Below are 19,029 nucleotides of genomic sequence, written 5' to 3' on the forward strand. Positions count from 1 at the left end.
ATTGTATATTTTCTAAAATCATCATAAGTAACATAAAAAGTGATCAATTTTAATCAAAAGGTATTTAAAGTTGTATTTCTTTTCAAGAGTCATTTTCACTGACTCTTGTAGTAGTTTTTCTCCAACAATTCTACTAAGGATTACACATTTCCACGTTTAAAAATGATAAAATTGTGCTTAATATGATTCCTATGCTATCAAACTGTCATGGTGTGAGTGTGAGTGATAGATACTGGTGAATGTTGACATGGTTAATGTTACAGAGAAATGTGAACATTGATGCATTTCTGTCTGTTGCAGAAGATGTTTCTTTCTAACGGATGTTTCTTTCATGTTTTACAGTTAAGGTGATGTGTGGACATGATAAGCGATCATCGGAATATTTATTTTTAAAATCATTCTGGACTCAAGATACTGTTGCTTTGAAAACAAAAACAGTGATGATTTATATGCTGGCAAATGATCCTTCAGCAACCAAGGCATTTATCAGCTGATTGATTGAGGCCTTATCCAACAGTCGGCATGATAACGGCTGCTGTGATAAGGTCTCACCCTGTGGTACCCTGGTACACTAATCCAGCTCCATGCCACATATTCAGGTTTCCATGGGGAGCTCTTTCCACCTCACCACACACAGCCGGCGTTTTTCCACTGCAAGAACCGGGGATATGTCACGTCTTTTTACTTATCTAATCTGCACGCTGAATTAAAAATATTGCAGATATTGTATCTTGGAAAAGTGGAAATTGTTTTTTATTATTATTTGGAAGATAAAGGGTCTTAATCAAGACCTACAGTACATATCAAGATCAAGACTCTTATGTACAACAATAGTAATACTGTAGTTGCAAAACAATTATCTCACTGACCTTTGATAACCTATGTACGGTTAGCTGTACAGTCAGTTCTGTAACCGTGCACCGACTCTTCTGCGATCTTTAAACAAATTGGATCGGTCAACAAACTTAATACACAAACCAACCAATGAATGACTGCACTGATCTACATAAGCCTAATGTGCTGAAATGCTTTCAGGGCTTTTTCATGTGTTCAAACAGACACTGTTACACCCAGAGACTTTCCCGGAAAAGCAGTACACAAGCATATGGTTAAGTACTGACCAAACTCCACACACAGGCGTGCCCACGAGGAAATCTATATTGCATTTAGTCTCAGCAAGGATGCATGAGTTGCAAACTGTGGATCTGCCTTGTTAGGATGTCAAAGACATCCTTTGTTGCATAAATCCACTTTTAGGAAAACACAAGTATGTAGTTTAGTTTTGTTACAATTCAACATCTAGGATTGAGAAATGTTAAGTCGCCCAGAGGATCCACTTGTTTCATGTTTCACTGGCAGTGGCAACAAACTATCCCTGCTGGCAGCTGGTTGGTTCTGCTCAGTACAGGGTTAATTATATCCAGCTTCACTGCCCAGCACAGAGACACACTTTTAGCTCTCAAATTCACAGCAGCAAGTGATGTTGACAGCAGCCCTGACTGTGAGTCACCTGTTTTGTTCACAGAGGTGCTTCACTTCAGCTCTGGTCAGACTCAGCGAGCGATGAGGAAAAGACTTGTGAGAGTGTGACACACGGCTGCACCCCATGGACTGCACACATGACAGCAAGCCCAAACGTGGCTGGCTGAAGAGGAACAAGCACAATGAATCACTGAGTGGATTACAGCCAGAGGGTAAATTGGTTGTGCATTATTTCTAAGAAGAGCTGGAATGTATTAGTTTTAAGTGAAAGAGGTGGCTTTCCCAGCTGTTCAGTCACTTTGCTGCTCATGCATTTCAAGAAAAGAGAAGGAAGCAGCCAAGTAAAAGTGTCCCATTAGACAATAAAGTCTGGGCCGAGTCTATATAATGGCACGTATCTACTAAAAAGAGAAGCTTAGCCCTCATACATAAAAAAAATCCACTTATATTGAGGAGTTTGTCTGCCCCTTCTATGATGTAAAATATAGTCACTTTTTGATTTATTGTAAATACATCCTCTTATTCTGAAATCTGACTGGGTGGCCTTCTGTGTCTCTGAGCCACACCAGTTGGGTTTAAAGAGCATGATACACTCCAGCGAGCGGATAATCACCTGCAGCCAGCAAGGACTCAATGAATCCATATGTCAACACTGCTGAGAAACAAACCCACTACACACTGATGACCTTAACTTAAATTCATCTTCAGATTGCTCTTCTTCCACAATCAATTTTTTGTCTTGGCAATGGAGGGATGGGGTCAAAATGCAACCCAGCTGCTGAGGCAGTGATGCTTTGGCTTTTCCCTTCTGCGAGATTGAGCCAAAGGTCTGACCATCTGTTTTATGTTAGCTTAAGATATACAGGTTGCTATACTGACTTGCCTCAGCAGCAAAGAGTATTTTGAAGTGAAATGATGTAATAGATACATACAAATCTTAAGAAATCCATTAAGAAAACCATATCTTACGACACATACGTTGTTTTGTTGTGCAACCAGGGCATCCTTTGTCTGAATCCAGCCCGAGCTTTAGCACTAGTTTATTCACACATCTTTTTCTTCCTGTATTTACTACATGTCTCATCTGTCGACCCTTCTAAAAACTGTCAAAATTGTAATAAGATTATTTTTTTAAGTATTATAAAGTTAAATAAATACACTGAAATTGCATCCAATCCAAATACAGTTATTCTTTATTTTAAGTTTCTTGTTTTGCATTTAGAAGATAATAACAAAACATACAATTGTACTTGTACATTCAAGGCATCCTACTTGGAAGGTGAATCCAGCATACAGGAGACACCAGCTGCCACATACAGACACCCCTTCGGAAAAAAAAGTGATTCTGGAGGACCTTTTCTCACTTTTCTGCACACTGAAGTGACAGCTGTGTGCAGTCAGACTCTAACCTCAGCTGCCATGGTCCATCCGTTGTGATCACTGGCCTTCAGGCTATTTTTCTCCATTTTTCAATTTCAATAATTACAGGCAGAACAGCTTCCTAAAAAGTATAACCCTGACCACAGAATAAACATCATGTCGACAGCAATGCCAAGGAAACGATTCACCACACTGTGATGATATTTTATTTTGTGTTGCTACCTTCAAGGGGAAAAAAAATCTCCAAGTCACAGTCCGAAAGATTTCTCGGGGCGGATTTCTTTTTACAGACTCTTATTTTGTTTTATTGCCTTTTGGTGAATAATATACTGTACATAGACAGTACATGGAACTAAAAGTTTGGTTACCCCATCATCTAAATGTAGCTTTATCATGAACAAATTCAGGTCTGCCAGCTGCTGTCCTCACTGCAGACCCTTTTCATTGCTGGATTGTTGCTTGTCTGATCATCTATCAACACGCATCTCTTCATTGTTTCCATGAAGAGGCTGTCAGAATGGATGAAGCCAAATATCACCGGTTGTACTACATTATTTTGTTTGACACATAAATCTGTTTAAATTTGTAGTTAAAATAAAGGTTTTGCTATGCGATAAGTAAGCTGTTGCATGGTAAGTGTTTTTATTTGCGGAAATCCAAAAAGAAAAAAAAGCCAAAAAAAACCCACATCAACAAAATGTGATCACTTTTTTTATTGACCAAATGTTACAGTTCCACTGTTACATCCTACAAAATACAAACAAGTTTGTTCATACAAGCACTGCTTGTAAACGTCTACACAAACCTATGGGTCTCGATGCAGACTGATAGATGAACGACCCACTGACTATGGCAACGTGAATCTTCACAACTATAACTAGCTTCAATGCTCAATTTCAAAAAATAAATACAAACATCAAAAGGCCTTTCTTCTAGTGGTTTTCATGTTACTAAATTGTCCTTTGACTGGGCTGTAATCCTCATTCACATGCTGCCCCCTAGTGGCACAAACTACCCCCTGCTATTTACTGTTTTTACAGTATACTCCATCATAGATTAAGTGTCATGCTGTAAAAAGAGCAAAAGGTCACAGCCATGACAAGGAGCATGAAGAGACCTCATCAACATTCCTGAAACATTACTCTCACTGAAACAGTCCATACGTCGAGTCTGTGCTGTAACCACCAACACACTCATGACAGGCAACGTATGGTCGATGTGCCCTGAGGCAAAGAAAAAACAGATGCTCCCTCGTACTGAAAGCATCCCAGTAGATTACATTAATAGGAGACAGTGCGTCAGAGAACAATACTGCAACCCAAGTCTTGGTGGGCAACAGCAAATTTGATTTTGTAGAACAGTAAATACTTTGTTTTGACATCCAACAAATTAGATTAAACAACATGGAGTTATTATAAACTATGTGGAGGAGCTATTTCATCATCAGTATCCAGCCATACATGAACAAATTCACTCAGTGTTACGTCTTTCAGGGACAGTCTCTTAGTATCCAAGTGATACACCTCACAAAAAGAAGTTTGCCATTTAGCCTAGAAGAGCATCTGATACACAAGACATGCACAACCGATTACAAAATACAGCAAAGACCTCGATACGCAAACATTTAAAAACTGCGCCTTCCTTAAACTCTGATTGCTCATTCATCTGAATCCTGTCAAACTGATCCACCTGATGACACTAGATGATGTATGACAGGAAGTGACGGGATATGATGTAAGGCCAACTTTTGAGTTGATAACCCTGAAATGGCTCACTATTCAGTGCATGCCAGTTCAGTAAATCTATTTCTGTGCTTCCTGCATCCACACTCATATGGTAATTATTCCCAGATTTGAAGACTTGGTTGCATAATATATTAGCAGGAACTTAAACGCTGCGGCTGTGACGCATGGCTTGAGGTTCTGTGGAAGGTGTGGAGGCATGTTCTGGGTGTCTTAGTAAAAAGGTGTTAAAAAAATATCTCTCTTTTGTGCTTCCAGGTATTACTAAGATTTACCTTCATCCTGAAGGACACATACGTGTAGTATTGTAGGACAATGTTGATAAAACTCACAGAACATAAAAACCCTCCAGGTAACGCTTAATCAACTTATCAGAATGACATCTTGAGATACCAAACAGCAACACACAGCGTGACCACCACTATGAAAAGGTCCTTTGTAGCCAGTGATACGGAGTGGCGTTGAGTGCACTACGACTCCTCCTGTTTCCTTCTGGTTACTGGGTGGACTCAGGGTAGCGGGATGAAGCCCACGTCGGTTGCATCGTCTAAGATCAATGTGGTGCGGCTCAGCGGTGGGGAGGGAGAAGCCAGGCGGAAGGCTGGGTTGAAGGAGTGCAGCGAGTCTCTCCTTTTGCTGCTCCTGCTGAATGGGGGGCAAGGAGCGGCCACAGGCTGGAGGGCGTGCTGGCCTGAGCAGCCAACGGAGGGTGAAGGTTCCGTGGAAGGTGCTGCCATGCTGGAAACCTCCAGGCCCAGAGGGGTGGTCTTAGGGGTTCCAGGGGGGCACAGGCCATGAGAGTCGAAAGAGTTAACCACCCTCTCCAACACATCCTTGGTGCTCTGCGTGCACTGTGTGGAGAGGAAAAGGGAAAATGAGCCACATCGTCAGTTTGTGTTATGAAAGGCTGAGCTGCAGCACAAACACATAATATAGAAAATTCTAGCAAAGTGTTTCAAATGATTAGTTAGATCAAGCACAGTGAAAGAGATGATAGCACTGATGGCAGCATTGTCAATGGAGAAGCATGAAAGAAGTGAGTTAGATGCAGACACAGGTAAAGACAGAAATGCTGTGTAGAAGCTGCTTCTCTCAGTTTCTTCAGGCTCTGATAAAAGTAGAAAGGGAGATAAAGTTTATGCACACTTGTATTTGCTTGAGACACCATGCATGCACAATAACGCTGGACGCACGAGTAAAAGAACTCTTATCTAACTACGGAGAGGACAAGAGTAAGTCCATTAGACTTCAAACACAACCTCCATCCCATACCGAGTGAGTGCGCAAATGTTAAGATGAAAATGAATGGTAGTGAAGCATGCCCATTCACAAGTGAGGCAGTGCACCCGTCCACACCATCACTACACAATCACAGGATCTGTGAAAACCTTAACACAAACTAGGTTATGAAAAAAGACAGTGAATGGCAAGCGAGATGTTGTGATTGGTTTAACGTTCACCCCTACTCTTACCATCAACCGTCTACATGCAGCAGTGCCCTTCAGGCTGTGCAGGACAAAGCAAAATCCTGACAGTTCTCCTCCTAGCAGGGTGGAATGGATATAGTACAACACTGAGTGTCAGATCTTTCATGTAGCAATGACGTTACAGGCATATGAAACAAATGTTCATAATGAAACCCATATGTATCAATACCTACGGAAATAAAAATAAAAAAATGAAACAAAAATAACTTTTCCCAAAACATCTTAAAATCTGCATTCAGCAAAAAAAAAATGAAGAGGCAAAGTAAATTCAAAACAGAGACCAAAATCTCAAAATAGAAAAATAATGTTTATTTAACACATAAAAAGAACACTTAGGGTAAATAAAATATGTACGTAAAAATAGAGAAAGTAAAAGTGGATTTGGTAAATTAAAGTAATATAGCTAATAATATATCTAAGACCTTTGATATGCTGACCATATTGAATGACAAATGAATTGGGATAAAGTGCTGATAAACCAAATACAAAATATGATCTAAAACCATCTGCATGTTATAGTAAAAAGCAGAAACAAAGTCCTTTGTGTAAATACACCTTCACAACAACATACAAGCAAACCCAGTAGTACAGTAACAAAGGAGGTAGATACAGCAACATGTTGAATTGAAAGTGTAAGCAAACATAAATACAAGTCAAATATCAAAAAGGTGCAACAATGAACGTATTCACTGTCCCACAGCACAGACTGACGTGTGTGTGTGTGTATATATATATATATATATATATATATATATATATATATATATATACTCTTAAAACTCCCAACTAACTTTCTCGCATTTTTAACTACTCAATGATGCCAAACTGTTTTACAAGTGGCTTCAGAGACAATTTGTTCTCAAGCTCAAACAAGTGACACAGCAGTGTTAGTTCAGCATGCTGCATGGTGATACTTCAGTTGTATGAATTGAGCTAGCTTAGTCATTTCTACGGTGGATATTTGGCTTTATATTGCGTGTCAGTTCCAAGCCATCGTAAGCTGAGCCCTAGTAATGTTGTTCAAGTCCAATCAGAGACTACCCAAAAGTCCATTCACAATTAAACATTACGTAATAAATGCACAACTTTTATAACACTGGGCACAGATTAAAAGTACTGCTTGTTGGCAACTCTACTTGTGGGAGTAAGGCTGGAAGTCTGGAGGATGAAGGAGTGGACACAGAGTGGAGAAGGCACACAGGGTCAGCCTAACAACAACAACAACAACAACAACAACAACAACAACAACACAGGAGCTATGGGACAGTCAGGACTTGGGAGGGACCACACGCTGGTTCATCCTACCATGTGTGCGTCATTCTTGGCTGCGAAGCGAGGCAGCTCCATCTCCGAGGCCGAAGCAGCAGGGATTGCCTCATCAAAAGGCAGGAAACCTCTTCTGTCAATCAGACTAGAGAAGAGAGGATTGTGTTAGGATGCACTAACATGGACTGCACATGTATTGTCACTGTAACTGTCATCAATGTACATGAAGCATTTTCACTGATGGAAAAAAAAAGTGTGTGGCTCAGCTTATGGCAGTGGTTCTCAAACTTTTTTCAGTAATGTATCCCCTTTGAATTGTTTTATTTTCAAGCTAGGTACCCCCTGACCAGGTCAGGTAGAAGAAAAAAAAAGTCAATATAAAGCGGAACAATACAGCGATGTCAGCGATATATTTACTCATCAACAGCCGTTTAACAAAAAAAATAAAATAAAATTAGAATGCTATATTTCAAATGTTTAGAATCATCACTAAAAAAAAAAAGGTATTAGTTATTGTATTTTCATACCTGCAAATTCAGAAGGGCTGAAAAAGGTGACACATCTTTGAATGCACCACGAGGCTGGCGAGGCGAGGCTGAGTCTGTATTGTTCTTCAGACAACAGCAGCTACAGTCTGGTGTTAGAATCCTCTCCAGTAAAATACAGTCACACTTTTACACCGTTTAGCTGTCAGCATTTTAACCGTGTTTACTTCAGCTGCTAGCTAACGGTAGGCCAATGTTACCTGCTGTCAGGTGTAGTGTTAACTAGCGTCCCGTGCAACGATGTTTCAGTTGCTTCTAACGTCAGTTTTCGGAGCATCAGAGAGAAAGTGCAGGCATTTAAGTGGCACCTAAATAAGGCACAGAAATCCGCGTTGCTATTCGGTCCGGTAGATAACAGATCTACACGATTCAGTTGGATGACATTTTCCCATTCAAAACAGAAAAGCGACTAGTTTGCAGGTATGCATTATAATAATTTTATGAAATATGCATCACATATTTATTTAATTAGTATTTTGCAAAAATCTCACATACCCCCTGCAGTACTCTAAAGTACCCCTAGGGGTACACGTACCCCCATTTGAGAAAGACTGGCTTGTGGGATGGGCACATCTTTACTCACCTTGGGGGCATGGGGCCACATAACGTCGCACAGCAGTTGGTTATAATACTGTTGTAACTGTACGGGTTCCCAGAATCCTCTGCACACCTTTTACTTGACCAGGAGCCCTTTATCTGCACAGTGAATACATAAAGTAAGCTGTCAGTGGTGCATAAAGTCAATTTTAACAATCAAGAACTGAATCATACCATATACGGGCACGAGTACTTACGTCTTCATTTGTTGTGAGGTTGGAGGCTACTAAGTATGTATGGAAGCCTGAGAGGCCCATAATAGACCAGATGGAGAAGAAACAAATCACCAACTCCACCACAGTGCACAAGGACGAGTCAAGGCATGATAATATCACAATTACCAATAATTATTTAAGACAGATGGCAATTAAACAGTTAGATTAGACAATTAAAGCTAATGATTAAAATCTGTCTGCAAATCTGTCAACAGACTGTGGAATGTTTTCTTTCTGCAAAAAGCACAACATATTATGTCTCAATGTCATGCCTTATTGATATAAAACTAGTTATGTAATTGTCAATATTAAGATGTAGCATAGAATCAATTAGTTTCAAATATTTCTATATAAACAAACTTCACATAACACATGGGCGATATTAATATGAACTCTGAAGCCATCGTACTACAAATAACACAACCGAAAATCAAATATCACGATATTTTGGACCAAATACATCAACGTCGATATTGTTGGGTTGACTTTTGGTGCTTTCACAAAAAATGTACACAATGAGATTTTAGATAAATAATCATCAATAATGTGGATATAACAACTAAGTGGGAAAAGGCAAATAACAGAACATTACACCACTTTACAGTAATGCAGCCTATAAACCATGAAAAGACAACACTTGTGTCATATCACCATATTACAATATCCAAAATTTAAGACAATATCTAGTCTCATATATGGATGTCGATATAATATCGATATACTGCCCAAGCCCTACAACCACTTCATAATCACTGCAGTTCATTTTTCCGATATTAGAATATCAGATGTAAAAGAAAATGGAATTACTCAAGTTACAAGTACCTCTACAATAGTACTGTCTGAATTCAGAAAGAAAACACACACATACACAGACTCCAATAAGATTACATAATGTCATGCAAATCCTGCACATCTTCAGAATATTAACCCACACCCTGTCAGTGAATAACAAATCAAACCACTTTGTAATCATGCTGTCTATATTTGTCCAGCCACTAAAATCATCTCATGAGAACATGAGGCAGCAAACCCTTTCCTGGAAAGCCATCTGCTTAAAAGTACTGTTTTGCTGGATGTTAACTCTCTGATCCTATTAGACGTGGGCTTAGGCTGAGGAGCAGCAGGAAATGCCTTGTCAACAGTCAACTTGTGTTATTTCTTGACACAAAAGAGTAGCAAATTTAAAAAGATCTCATAAACATGTTAATTGTGTGAACATTTGGGATGTACAAAAGGATATCTGGCAGGGCTCTCTTGAATGGCTTGAACAAGGTTTTTACCTTCTTGAGAACCTGAAAAGAAACAAAAGAAATCTTAAAGTGGTTCTTGATAACATGACAGGGATGTCACACAACTACGGAGAGCATTTGTGTCTTTATACGTTGAGAGAATACTTACGCAGGGTAAGGTGCGTGATGACACAGCCAAATATAAAAGATGTCAGAAAAGACAGAGAGATGATGAAGCTGTAGAAAAAACGGTAATTGCGTTTGCCCACACAGTTCCCCACCCACGGGCAGTGGTGATCAAATCGTTCTGAGGGTGAAAAAACAGTATACATAAAGATTAGAGAGGCATGTTTATAGTAGTTGTAAAGTATAATAGTAGTAAGGCTAACCTATATTCAATTAATTATAAAACACAATCACTCCTAAACTGGAATTAATATGGCCATTTCATTAAATTAGGTTTGTCCTGTTGCAGTTAAAGAACTTGTTCACAAACACAGGTGTCCATGTGATTATTGAAACAGTTTGTTCTTGCTGTAATCGTTCCTCCTGTTCATACTGGCCCATAAAAAAAAAAAAATAATAATAAAAAGGATTCCTTCCTAATGCATTTCTAATGTAAGCGATTGGGGGACAAAATCCACAGTTCTCGTTCTGTGCAAAAACAGATTCCACAGTATAGCTAATATTACCAGTGAGGCTTCACGAGTCAGAGTTTGACTAAAAGTGGGCATCTTCCAAAGTTAAAGAACTTAAGTACGAAATTCTCTCTGTGTTATTATCCCTCCACCACAGGCCAGCAAGTAAACACTATCGGTGGAAACACAAAGATGGAACTTTGTACTAAAACTACTTTAATTTTGTAAGAAACATGCTGGGTTTGATTAACTGTGAGTGCTGAAGCATCATACTGGCTTCAGATTTGTTTGCACTGAACGAGGTCTGTGGATTTTGTCATGCATTTGTTCCATTGGAAGCAGGTTAGGAAGAGATCTTTTAAACAGCCAACATAGATAGGAGAAATTATTACAGCAAGGACAAACATACATATTTACATACATGAGAGGAATGTTTCCAAACATAAAAAAAAAAAAAAAAAAAAAGTGAACCTATCCATTAACAGGACAGACCTTTCAGGTTGCCAAAAGAGGCTCTCTGAAGTCTCAACCTGCAAAGACCAGTTTACTCCGTCTTGCCAAATGATGACCTAATGCTTTTAAGGCCACCCACTTTATGTCTAAGAGAGGTAAGAGTATGGTTTTCTAGTTGTATCTTTTTGATTTAATTATATTTCAGCATTGTACATTCAAGACACAGATCAGTGGATTAACATTGGAAGGTGCGCTGCATGAAGAAAACTAATGGAAACCTGCCAGACAAGCAGTATGGTATGTTCTTCTTGGCAATGACATTAAGTTGTTAAGTTTAATTAGTGCAGCTGGAATATGTGGTAACTTCCCACCACATCCTTACCCACACAGTTGTCACACAGGCTGCAGTGGGAGGTCCGAGGAGGGCGGAACATTTTACAAGTGAAGCAGTATTTGAGCTTTACCACCTGCTGGTTGATGAGGATCTCCTTGGTTCGCGGAGGGGGGCGATACGTAGAGGATCCTGAGGTATCTTGAAATAGAAATGTACAAGGGGGGAGATTTAATGAGACTTGCACATTTGATCAAAGTAGTTCACCCAATAAGCACTCAAATTGTATAATAAGGAATAAATAAAACACAAATAAAGCTATGTCAGGCTTTTGTACTCTTCAGCCATGATATAGTAAGCTGCTTAGGTCTTGTTATGTAGTTCAACAACAAACCCATATGGCAAAGCTCTTTTACCCCATCTGTCCCACAGCAAGTACACAACTCCAGGGTGTGTCTTACCTATCTGCTTCTCAATGTCTGCTGCTTCATCTGGGGTGGCCCTAGGTAAGATGCCTGGGTCTGTAAAGCTGGTTCTCAGCAGAGAGATGAGCACAAACACACAAAGCACCCCACCAATCACAGGTATAAAGACGGTCAGATGCTCTACCAGGAATGGGCAACTGTAAAAGAAAACGATACGTTTGTTCCAGTCTGACCTGTATTTAAAAACACTTGAATCCCTACGTATGTTGTCACAAAACACTGTATAATACAAGAAACAAATGTGCACATCAGAAAAGACCTTTCATATTGCATTCAGGGCAATAAGGCCATTTCTAGTTACTCACTCGAATGCAAAGAAAAGGCCACACGTGACAACAATAAGCCCCAGTGTCAGAGGAAGGACACCGCTCTGTCTGGCCAGGATGATCCGTCCATCGCAGTAAAACCTGTTCTTTCCTGGGAACACTTCCCATTTCCTCCGCGACCGCTGCACTTTCTTCTCGGTGTGGTTCTGTGCGGACGAGGGCGACACAGACAGCGCCCGCGGGTCAATCTGCTGGTACTCGCAGTTCTTCATCATGTAAACAGTATCGACGCTGTTCGGAGGTAGCTAAAGGCACACAGAAAACACTCCTTTCTCGCAGCGTTTTCGGGAGACTGTACTCTCAAGAAGCAGTCATTGTACGTTGATATTTAGCCTGTTCGGTTAGCGTTCAGCTGCACATCCTGAAAGCTAGCTAACGCTAGCTAGCTAGCTAGCGAACCAGCAAAGGCATTCTTCTCTTTAGCACTGTTTTACGAGCTGAATCAGTTCCCGAGTAGACTCAAGGTTAACTACCATCTTTGGTAGCTAGTTAAATTAAAGCCATTCATAAATATTAATACTCTGTTGGTTATATTAATAGCCTATTATCAAATATCCAACACCAACGGACGAGCGTCGGCTCAAGCTCCTTGCGGCAGTAACGTTAGCTACACATTTCCTTTTTTTGTTGCTGTCAGCCAATGTACGTCACGAGGTGGATATTGACGTATGCTGCCTAACAGCAAGCCGTTTTAACCTCTTTATATCTATGTTTTATATGGTTTTAACACTTAATCGAACCACACTTTTATCTGTAATCACAATTTAGATATCCATAATAGCACTTTTCTTAGTCAAAATTATATTCTCAATAATCGGAATTAAATATATCCACAATACAAATCTTACTGTAGTAATTGTATTTCAAGATAGGCTATCTATAACTTTGATTGTATAAGTCAAAACTAAATGTTAGATAGGCCTATTTTAAATCCTTAAAAAGTGCAAGTGGCCATTTTAACATGTAAAGCTAGACTGGATATGTATGCTATTGCAGAAACCCCTAATAAAATTTTTCCTAGTACATTTCAGATACCCACAATAACATTATTCCTATCCAAAATCAATATATCTGCAATAGAATTCTTATAATTTCAATATCTACAGTCCAATTGTTACTAGTCCTAATTTTAATTCCAGATATCCATATTTCATTTCATGTATTAAGTTGAATTTTGACTAGAATAAATATAGTTGTAGATATCTTGAAATACATTTTCTACTAGTAAGAATTGCAGATATCTCTATTTGCCATTCTGACTAGTGATAATATAATTTTGACTATAGGAGAAATGCTATTATGGATAAGGACACCTTTTTATGTTCCATCTACCCAGATATCCACAATACGTTTATGGATGTCTGCAATTGCATTGTTTCTGGTCCTAATTATAATTGTAGATATCTGAAATTGCTTTTTTACTAGTCATAAAGCCAATTTTGGATATCTATAATTACATTTGTAGGGTGCTAGTCAAAATGTGTTTTAGATATTTAAATACTCTTGTCATCTTTTTTCATAACTGTAAAGTGAGATGTACAGTCTGAACGTTTGTGTCTCTGCATGGATTAATTCTCCAGAGCCTTTTAATAAGCCCAACTTTCTATCAAGCAAACATTAGCTGCTGAGAATGATGACTTAAGGGGCAACATTGCCCTTGTTATCATGTTGAGTGCTTTCTGGACCTGTGATAATTAACAGGTGATATTCTCACTGTTTGACTCCAAGGCCAGTGTTCTGTGTTCATAGCGGTGATATTATTCAGTGTGTTTCCAACATTGTTCTGCTAAGAAAACTTGAGTTGATATTTTTATGTGTAATGGACGTGCAATTATAGCCACCACTTAGGCTCTTATTTCTTTTTAGCCTATGACCCAGGGATAATTGTTAATATTCAAAACATTTTATACAGGCCAAACATTATAATGCTATAAAATCTTAAATGTATTGCATTGTTCCCCAGAGAAACACCCTGAGTGGTAACTATTCCAGTTATTTTTTCTTTGTCATTGACAAAGAATACACATATTGTATCAGTTTTTGTCAAAACTCTTGCTTTGACTACATGGAAACTGCTAATCACAGAGGGCTTCAGTTAAATTTTGTGTTTTTTGGATGAGGTTAGATGGTGCACTCAATAGTTTTAAGAGTAACAGCAACCTCTAGTGGTTTTAAAGATATGTCTGCAAGCATCAGAGATAACTTGAGACATGTCTGTGCAGTAAAATAAACCATGAAGGAAGATAACAAAAACAGCTTACATACATACACGTGTTGTTTAGATTTATCACATTTAGTTTAATATTTAATTCAAGGGTAAACTTGCCAGTGTAACTTTGGTGGCCAATGTTCTTTACAACAAAACTTAATATAGCAGTTTTACATTAATGCCTCAAAAAAAGGATTACTTCTACATGAAAATAAAACTAAATTTAGGACCCTTAAACAGCAACAACATTTTTATTTTTTGTTCATTCACATTCAAAAATCCCAAACTATAACTTGGAATAATTCTTCGAAACATGCAATATTAAAGTAGAGTAAATAAAATGTTATTCTTCAGCAGGACCTCAGCAAGAAACAAAAAATGTTTTCATTTTCAAGTACAAGCATAGTCTTCCCCAATATTTACAGCTAAACAGTGTTCAATAAAGTTTCAAGGAGTATTGTACATTTGAGTTTGTTCTCTAACTGTTAAAAATCCAAGTCAAATTAGTTGACTATTGCATGAGTAAATCTGCATAAAAAATGTAGGCATGTCAGTAAGTTCAATGTAGGACAGGGCGACATAAATACAAGTACTTTTACTTTTTTTGCATTGCATTTATTTACCCAAATTGAAGTCAATGAGTTCATTTTCAACAATTAGTGCCAAAACAAAAATGGTCTGTTGATGTACTGTAAAACGTGTGTGTGTGTGTGTGTGTGTGTGTGTGTGTGTGTGTGTGTGTGTGTGTGTGTGTGTGTGTGTGTGTGTGTGTGTGTGTGTGTGTGTGTGTGTGTGTGTGTGATGTAAACATGATGTATAGCCCAGTCCTTAATAGAGATATTGCATTTAAAGCTTAAGTCATGTCCATGGCAAGAAGTTACAATGCAGTGCCAGGCCCAGCACCCAGTAAGAGAGGAAGTATCCCAGGATGCTCTGTGTGGTAGGAGAACAGGTTTTAAAGTGTGGCAGAAGTGCAATGATGGGGTTTTGAGGTGTGTGCTTGCATCCATTCCTGGAATGTGTCTGTAGCTGTACATTGGGATTTGAGGTCTTTCTTCGATGAAGAAGTGGTTCATTGAGGAGAAGCAGGTGTGCACTTATCCAGAAGGGCACGGGAGACGAGGAGGCCATGAATCTGGTTAGAACCTAGAAATGCAGATTAAAAATGGAAATGAGTGGAAATCAACAGTTGTTCCTCACACCCAGACATATTAAAAATTCTACAAGAAGGTGATTATATCACTGACTTACCTGCACATGCATGCACAATGTTCCAAACACCAGAAGTACTGTTGAATGTACAACATACACGAACACTCTGGGATTGAACAATCCTGGTGTAGGTTTGTCAAATCGTTTATTTGCATCTGTCTCCCAAAGCCCGAGTCTCAGACACAGTTCTGGATTGGCTTGAAAATATGCATATGCTGCCATTATGCCGAGGGTAGCCATAGGTAGAGCCAGAATAAAGTTTGGTATCTGCTTTAGCTCAAAGTAGCGGAGGAAGCCCACATCCCAATAAACATCCTGGATATGAGAATAAAGCAGTGGGAGAGGTCTCATGCACCAGAGGGGCGGTGGACCATTTTCATCTGGAACCCGGTAGCCCTTCAGTTCAGCCAGCGACAGAAGAGCAGGGGGGATCCGTTCCAAGGAGACCGATGGTGTGCAAAACGTCCTATACCCATAGTACTGGAAAGCAAAGAAGGGAAGGGCAATAATTGCAGTTCCCAAGAGGGAGGTAAGCAGGAGACGGATGATGGCCCAGATATAATGGAAGACTTTACTGTGGCCTTTTGTAGTGGTTCGATATACACGAATTTGGGAAATAGCGTGCAGTGATGGAAGATAGAGTAGAAACCCTATGTTAACAAGTCCATTAGATCGTGCTGCAGTGGCTATACTGAGAGCCAGGCAGGCTCGGAAGGTGAATCCTTTCTCCAGGAGGAACAGACCACCAAATGTGAGCGCAGCAAACAGGCTCTCGGAGTATCCAGCAGTCATGAAAACATTGGCAGGCGTGATGCAGTACAGCAGGCTGGAGAGCAGAGCAAGACGCCTGTCCTGAAGAACTATCCTACTGAGCGCGTACAAGGCGACCACACTCAGCAGGAAGAGGGCACTGTTCCCCAGAGCCGCAGCCACCAGCAAACGCCCCCGCACACTCAGCCAGCTGCTCAGGGGCCACAGCAGCGTCTCGGCCAGCCCTCGGAGGATGACGGGAAAGAGGGGGAAGAAAGCAAAGTTGTGCTCATAAAGGTATCCTCTCTCGGCAATGAAGAGGAAGTGCTCGGCATCCCAGTGAGAGAGGCCACCCAGCAACCACTCCACTGCGGAGTCCAAGTACAGAGGCTCCTCTGTCCGTGGGGGTCTGAACGCATCAGCATCATGGTCAGGGATGACAGCATTGAAGACAGCCTGAGGAGACATATTTAACATTAAAATAAATCATGCCATCACGAACGGTTTTGCTGTACAGAGAAACAAAGCACACAGGTGTACAGTACTTCCCTGAGCACCACTCATTAGCTAACTTTACCCCACAGAAACACAATTGCCAAGGTGACTTCAACATCAGAGGAAATGAGGGTTAAGTGTTGATAAACATTACGGCTATAAAATGGGGAAACGAGATTAGCATATTGTAACATTCACGTCCAACTTGGCAAAAACGTACCTGCAAAAACAACGACAGACCCCTGGTAACTGTGGCAAACTCCAGAACAGCTCTGACATCCATAGTCATTGATGTGACGGAGAAAATCTGAAAAAGCCGGTTATGACAGGCCTGAGCATTGTCGCTGCTACGAGACAGTCACTGCTGGATTCGTCATATTGTCTATAAAACATAGCTAGTTTAGGACAAAATAACTCGGCGAACGAGATTCTGGAAGTTTCGCGTTTTCATTGGTTTTATAAATTTAGGTGAAGGTAAACACTAATTTTATTAGACCGATACCCGTCGTCAGTCAGCGTTTGTTTTCGGGGTTTCTCAGGTGCAATCTTTGTCCTCACATCCTCAATACTGCAGCAGCTCTGCTTCGTTTCGAATGGGACTTTTCACTTCCGGTGTAACCGAACTCATTTCAAAATAAAGGTTCACGAGCCCAGATGAGGAGAACCCACATCATTGTGCTAAATGAACAATGATTTATGTTTTAATAGCATAAGTGTAGCAAAAATAATACCAATGATAGTTTAGCCTTTATTGACTTACGTTTTATAACCAGTTATAATCAGCTTTTTGGTAACGTCGTGTCCATGAGACTTTAAAAAAAATAAGGTCGTGTCCTTTTATAGTCTACGGTCGTGTCTCTTGCTCTCTTTTGGTCACGTGAAGAGTGAAACATGTATTCTCTCCAGCAGGCGGAGCGCGAAACCGCCTAATGGACTGGTTTTTCAAGTGGTGCAAGTAGGTTATCCGTCATTCAAAACATGTGAGATTGTTTCCCGTCTTTGTAGTGTAATACATTTGATTGGCTTGAATGTATGGTACATCTTTTTACACATGCCTTTTAAAGTGATGGTTCGGAGTAATTTACCCTAGGGTCCTTTGCACCATGAGCTCGAGCCAAACACCCCACCAGAAGCTTTTTTCACCTGGGTCTAACATTGGGCGAGTTAGCGTAGAGTAGCGTTAGCCGCTGAATAGCTTAGTGCAGGGGCTAATGGACCCACGTTTGTATCTCTTAAATGACTCCACTAATAATGCCCGAAATGATACCAAAGGTCTACACTAGTATATATAGGTTATGCACTCATAAAACGATGGATTGGAAAGTTTGTAAGTACACCAGAAGTTTATGTGAATAACACTTGGCTGCTGGCTTCTGCTCTCTGGTGTCGTTGTTGCTGCTGTGAGAAGAGTGCTTTGGGACGTCTACAAATTACAACACCGACAAGAGATGCAACAACAATATTTTTTAATTTAACTTATTTTTTAAAGTAAGTGCTGTAATATAACTAGCAGGAGACAAGTAATAATTGAGGTAAGTTTGGAGACATTACCTTATTTAATCATTAAATTAATAAATATTTTTGTTGTATCTCTTTTCGGTGTAGTAATTTGTAGACAGCCCTAAGCACTCATCTAACTGCAGGTAGCAGCAGCAGCAACAGAGAGCAGAAGAGAGCAGGCAAGTGTTCATAAACTTCTGGTGTACTTACAAACTTTCCAATCCATCGTTTTATGAGTGCATAACCTATTTGTACTAGTGTAGAAGTTTGGTATCATTTCGGGCATTATTAGTGGAGTTATTTACGAGATACAAACGTGGGTCCATTAGCCCCTGCGCTAAACTATTCAGCTGCTAACGCTACTCTACGCTAACTCGCCCAATGTTAGACCCAGGTGAAAAAAGCTTCTGGGGGGGGTGTTTGGCTCGAGGTCATGGTGCAAAGGACCCTAGGGTAAATTACTCCAAACCATCACTTTAAGTACGCTCATAAAATGTTTATAATAGTGATTTTCTTGTTTCTCTGATATCTGATGTATATTAAAATGAACACTAAGTGGTTTCTTACCCATGGTTTCTGTTTGGCTCCTGATGAAGGTATAAGCTAAAATGTTGATTTAATCTAGCATAATGCTGTTTGGATAAATATTAAGTTCATTCAGAGAGAGCCTGTGTGCGGTCCCTCCTT

The 19,029-nt window shown here is 39.8% G+C and overlaps 2 protein-coding genes across 4 annotated transcripts; both read right to left on the minus strand.

Annotated features, from left to right (window-relative positions):
• Positions 1–3,556: 3,556 nt before the first annotated feature.
• zdhhc18a (zDHHC palmitoyltransferase 18a) lies at positions 3,557–12,837 on the minus strand. Of its 2 annotated transcripts, XM_028581143.1 has the most exons (10): positions 12,156–12,837; positions 11,827–11,987; positions 11,417–11,566; positions 10,113–10,250; positions 9,955–10,006; positions 8,697–8,799; positions 8,486–8,598; positions 7,397–7,502; positions 6,077–6,147; positions 5,368–5,455 (listed from the first exon to the last, which is right to left on the minus strand). In XM_028581143.1, the coding sequence occupies exons 1-9, from the start codon at positions 12,389–12,391 to the stop codon at positions 6,106–6,108; spliced, it is 1,101 nt and encodes a 366-aa protein (XP_028436944.1). In that variant the 5' UTR covers positions 12,392–12,837; the 3' UTR covers positions 5,368–5,455; positions 6,077–6,105. The 2 variants fall into 2 exon arrangements, with proteins under 2 accessions (XP_028436943.1, XP_028436944.1); XM_028581142.1 differs by lacking the exon at positions 6,077–6,147 and having other exon boundaries at positions 3,557–5,455.
• Positions 12,838–14,478: 1,641 nt separating this feature from the next.
• Positions 14,479–18,976, minus strand: pigv (phosphatidylinositol glycan anchor biosynthesis, class V). 2 transcript variants are annotated; one of them, XM_028580639.1, is made up of 4 exons: positions 18,910–18,976; positions 17,063–17,149; positions 15,637–16,803; positions 14,479–15,531 (listed from the first exon to the last, which is right to left on the minus strand). In XM_028580639.1, the coding sequence occupies exons 2-4, from the start codon at positions 17,129–17,131 to the stop codon at positions 15,244–15,246; spliced, it is 1,524 nt and encodes a 507-aa protein (XP_028436440.1). In that variant the 5' UTR covers positions 17,132–17,149; positions 18,910–18,976; the 3' UTR covers positions 14,479–15,243. The 2 variants fall into 2 exon arrangements, with proteins under 2 accessions (XP_028436440.1, XP_028436439.1); XM_028580638.1 differs by lacking the exon at positions 18,910–18,976 and adding an exon at positions 17,603–17,790.
• Between the last annotated feature and the right edge of the window lie 53 nt (positions 18,977–19,029).

This window comes from Perca flavescens, chromosome 6 (genome assembly GCF_004354835.1).
Source record: "Perca flavescens isolate YP-PL-M2 chromosome 6, PFLA_1.0, whole genome shotgun sequence".
NCBI lineage: Eukaryota > Metazoa > Chordata > Actinopteri > Perciformes > Percidae > Perca > Perca flavescens.

Bases quoted from the DNA above. Each gene is read 5' to 3' on its own strand.
- zdhhc18a (XM_028581142.1), bottom strand. From the start codon at position 12,391: ATGATGAAGAACTGCGAGTACCAGCAGATTGACCCGCGGGCGCTGTCT. The intron at 11,988-12,155 runs GTGAGTAACTAG...TTTCTTTTACAG, and splicing joins GGCCTTTTCTTTGCATTCGA to TTGCCCATTCCTGGTAGAGC. The intron at 10,007-10,112 runs GTAAGTATTCTC...GTTTCTTTTCAG, and splicing joins CATCACGCACCTTACCCTGC to GTTCTCAAGAAGGTAAAAAC.
- pigv (XM_028580639.1), bottom strand. From the start codon at position 17,131: ATGACTATGGATGTCAGAGCTGTTCTGGAGTTTGCCACAGTTACCAGG. The intron at 16,804-17,062 runs GTACGTTTTTGC...ATGTCTCCTCAG, and splicing joins GTCTGTCGTTGTTTTTGCAG to GCTGTCTTCAATGCTGTCAT. The intron at 15,532-15,636 runs GTAAGTCAGTGA...CTGCATTTCTAG, and splicing joins CATTGTGCATGCATGTGCAG to GTTCTAACCAGATTCATGGC.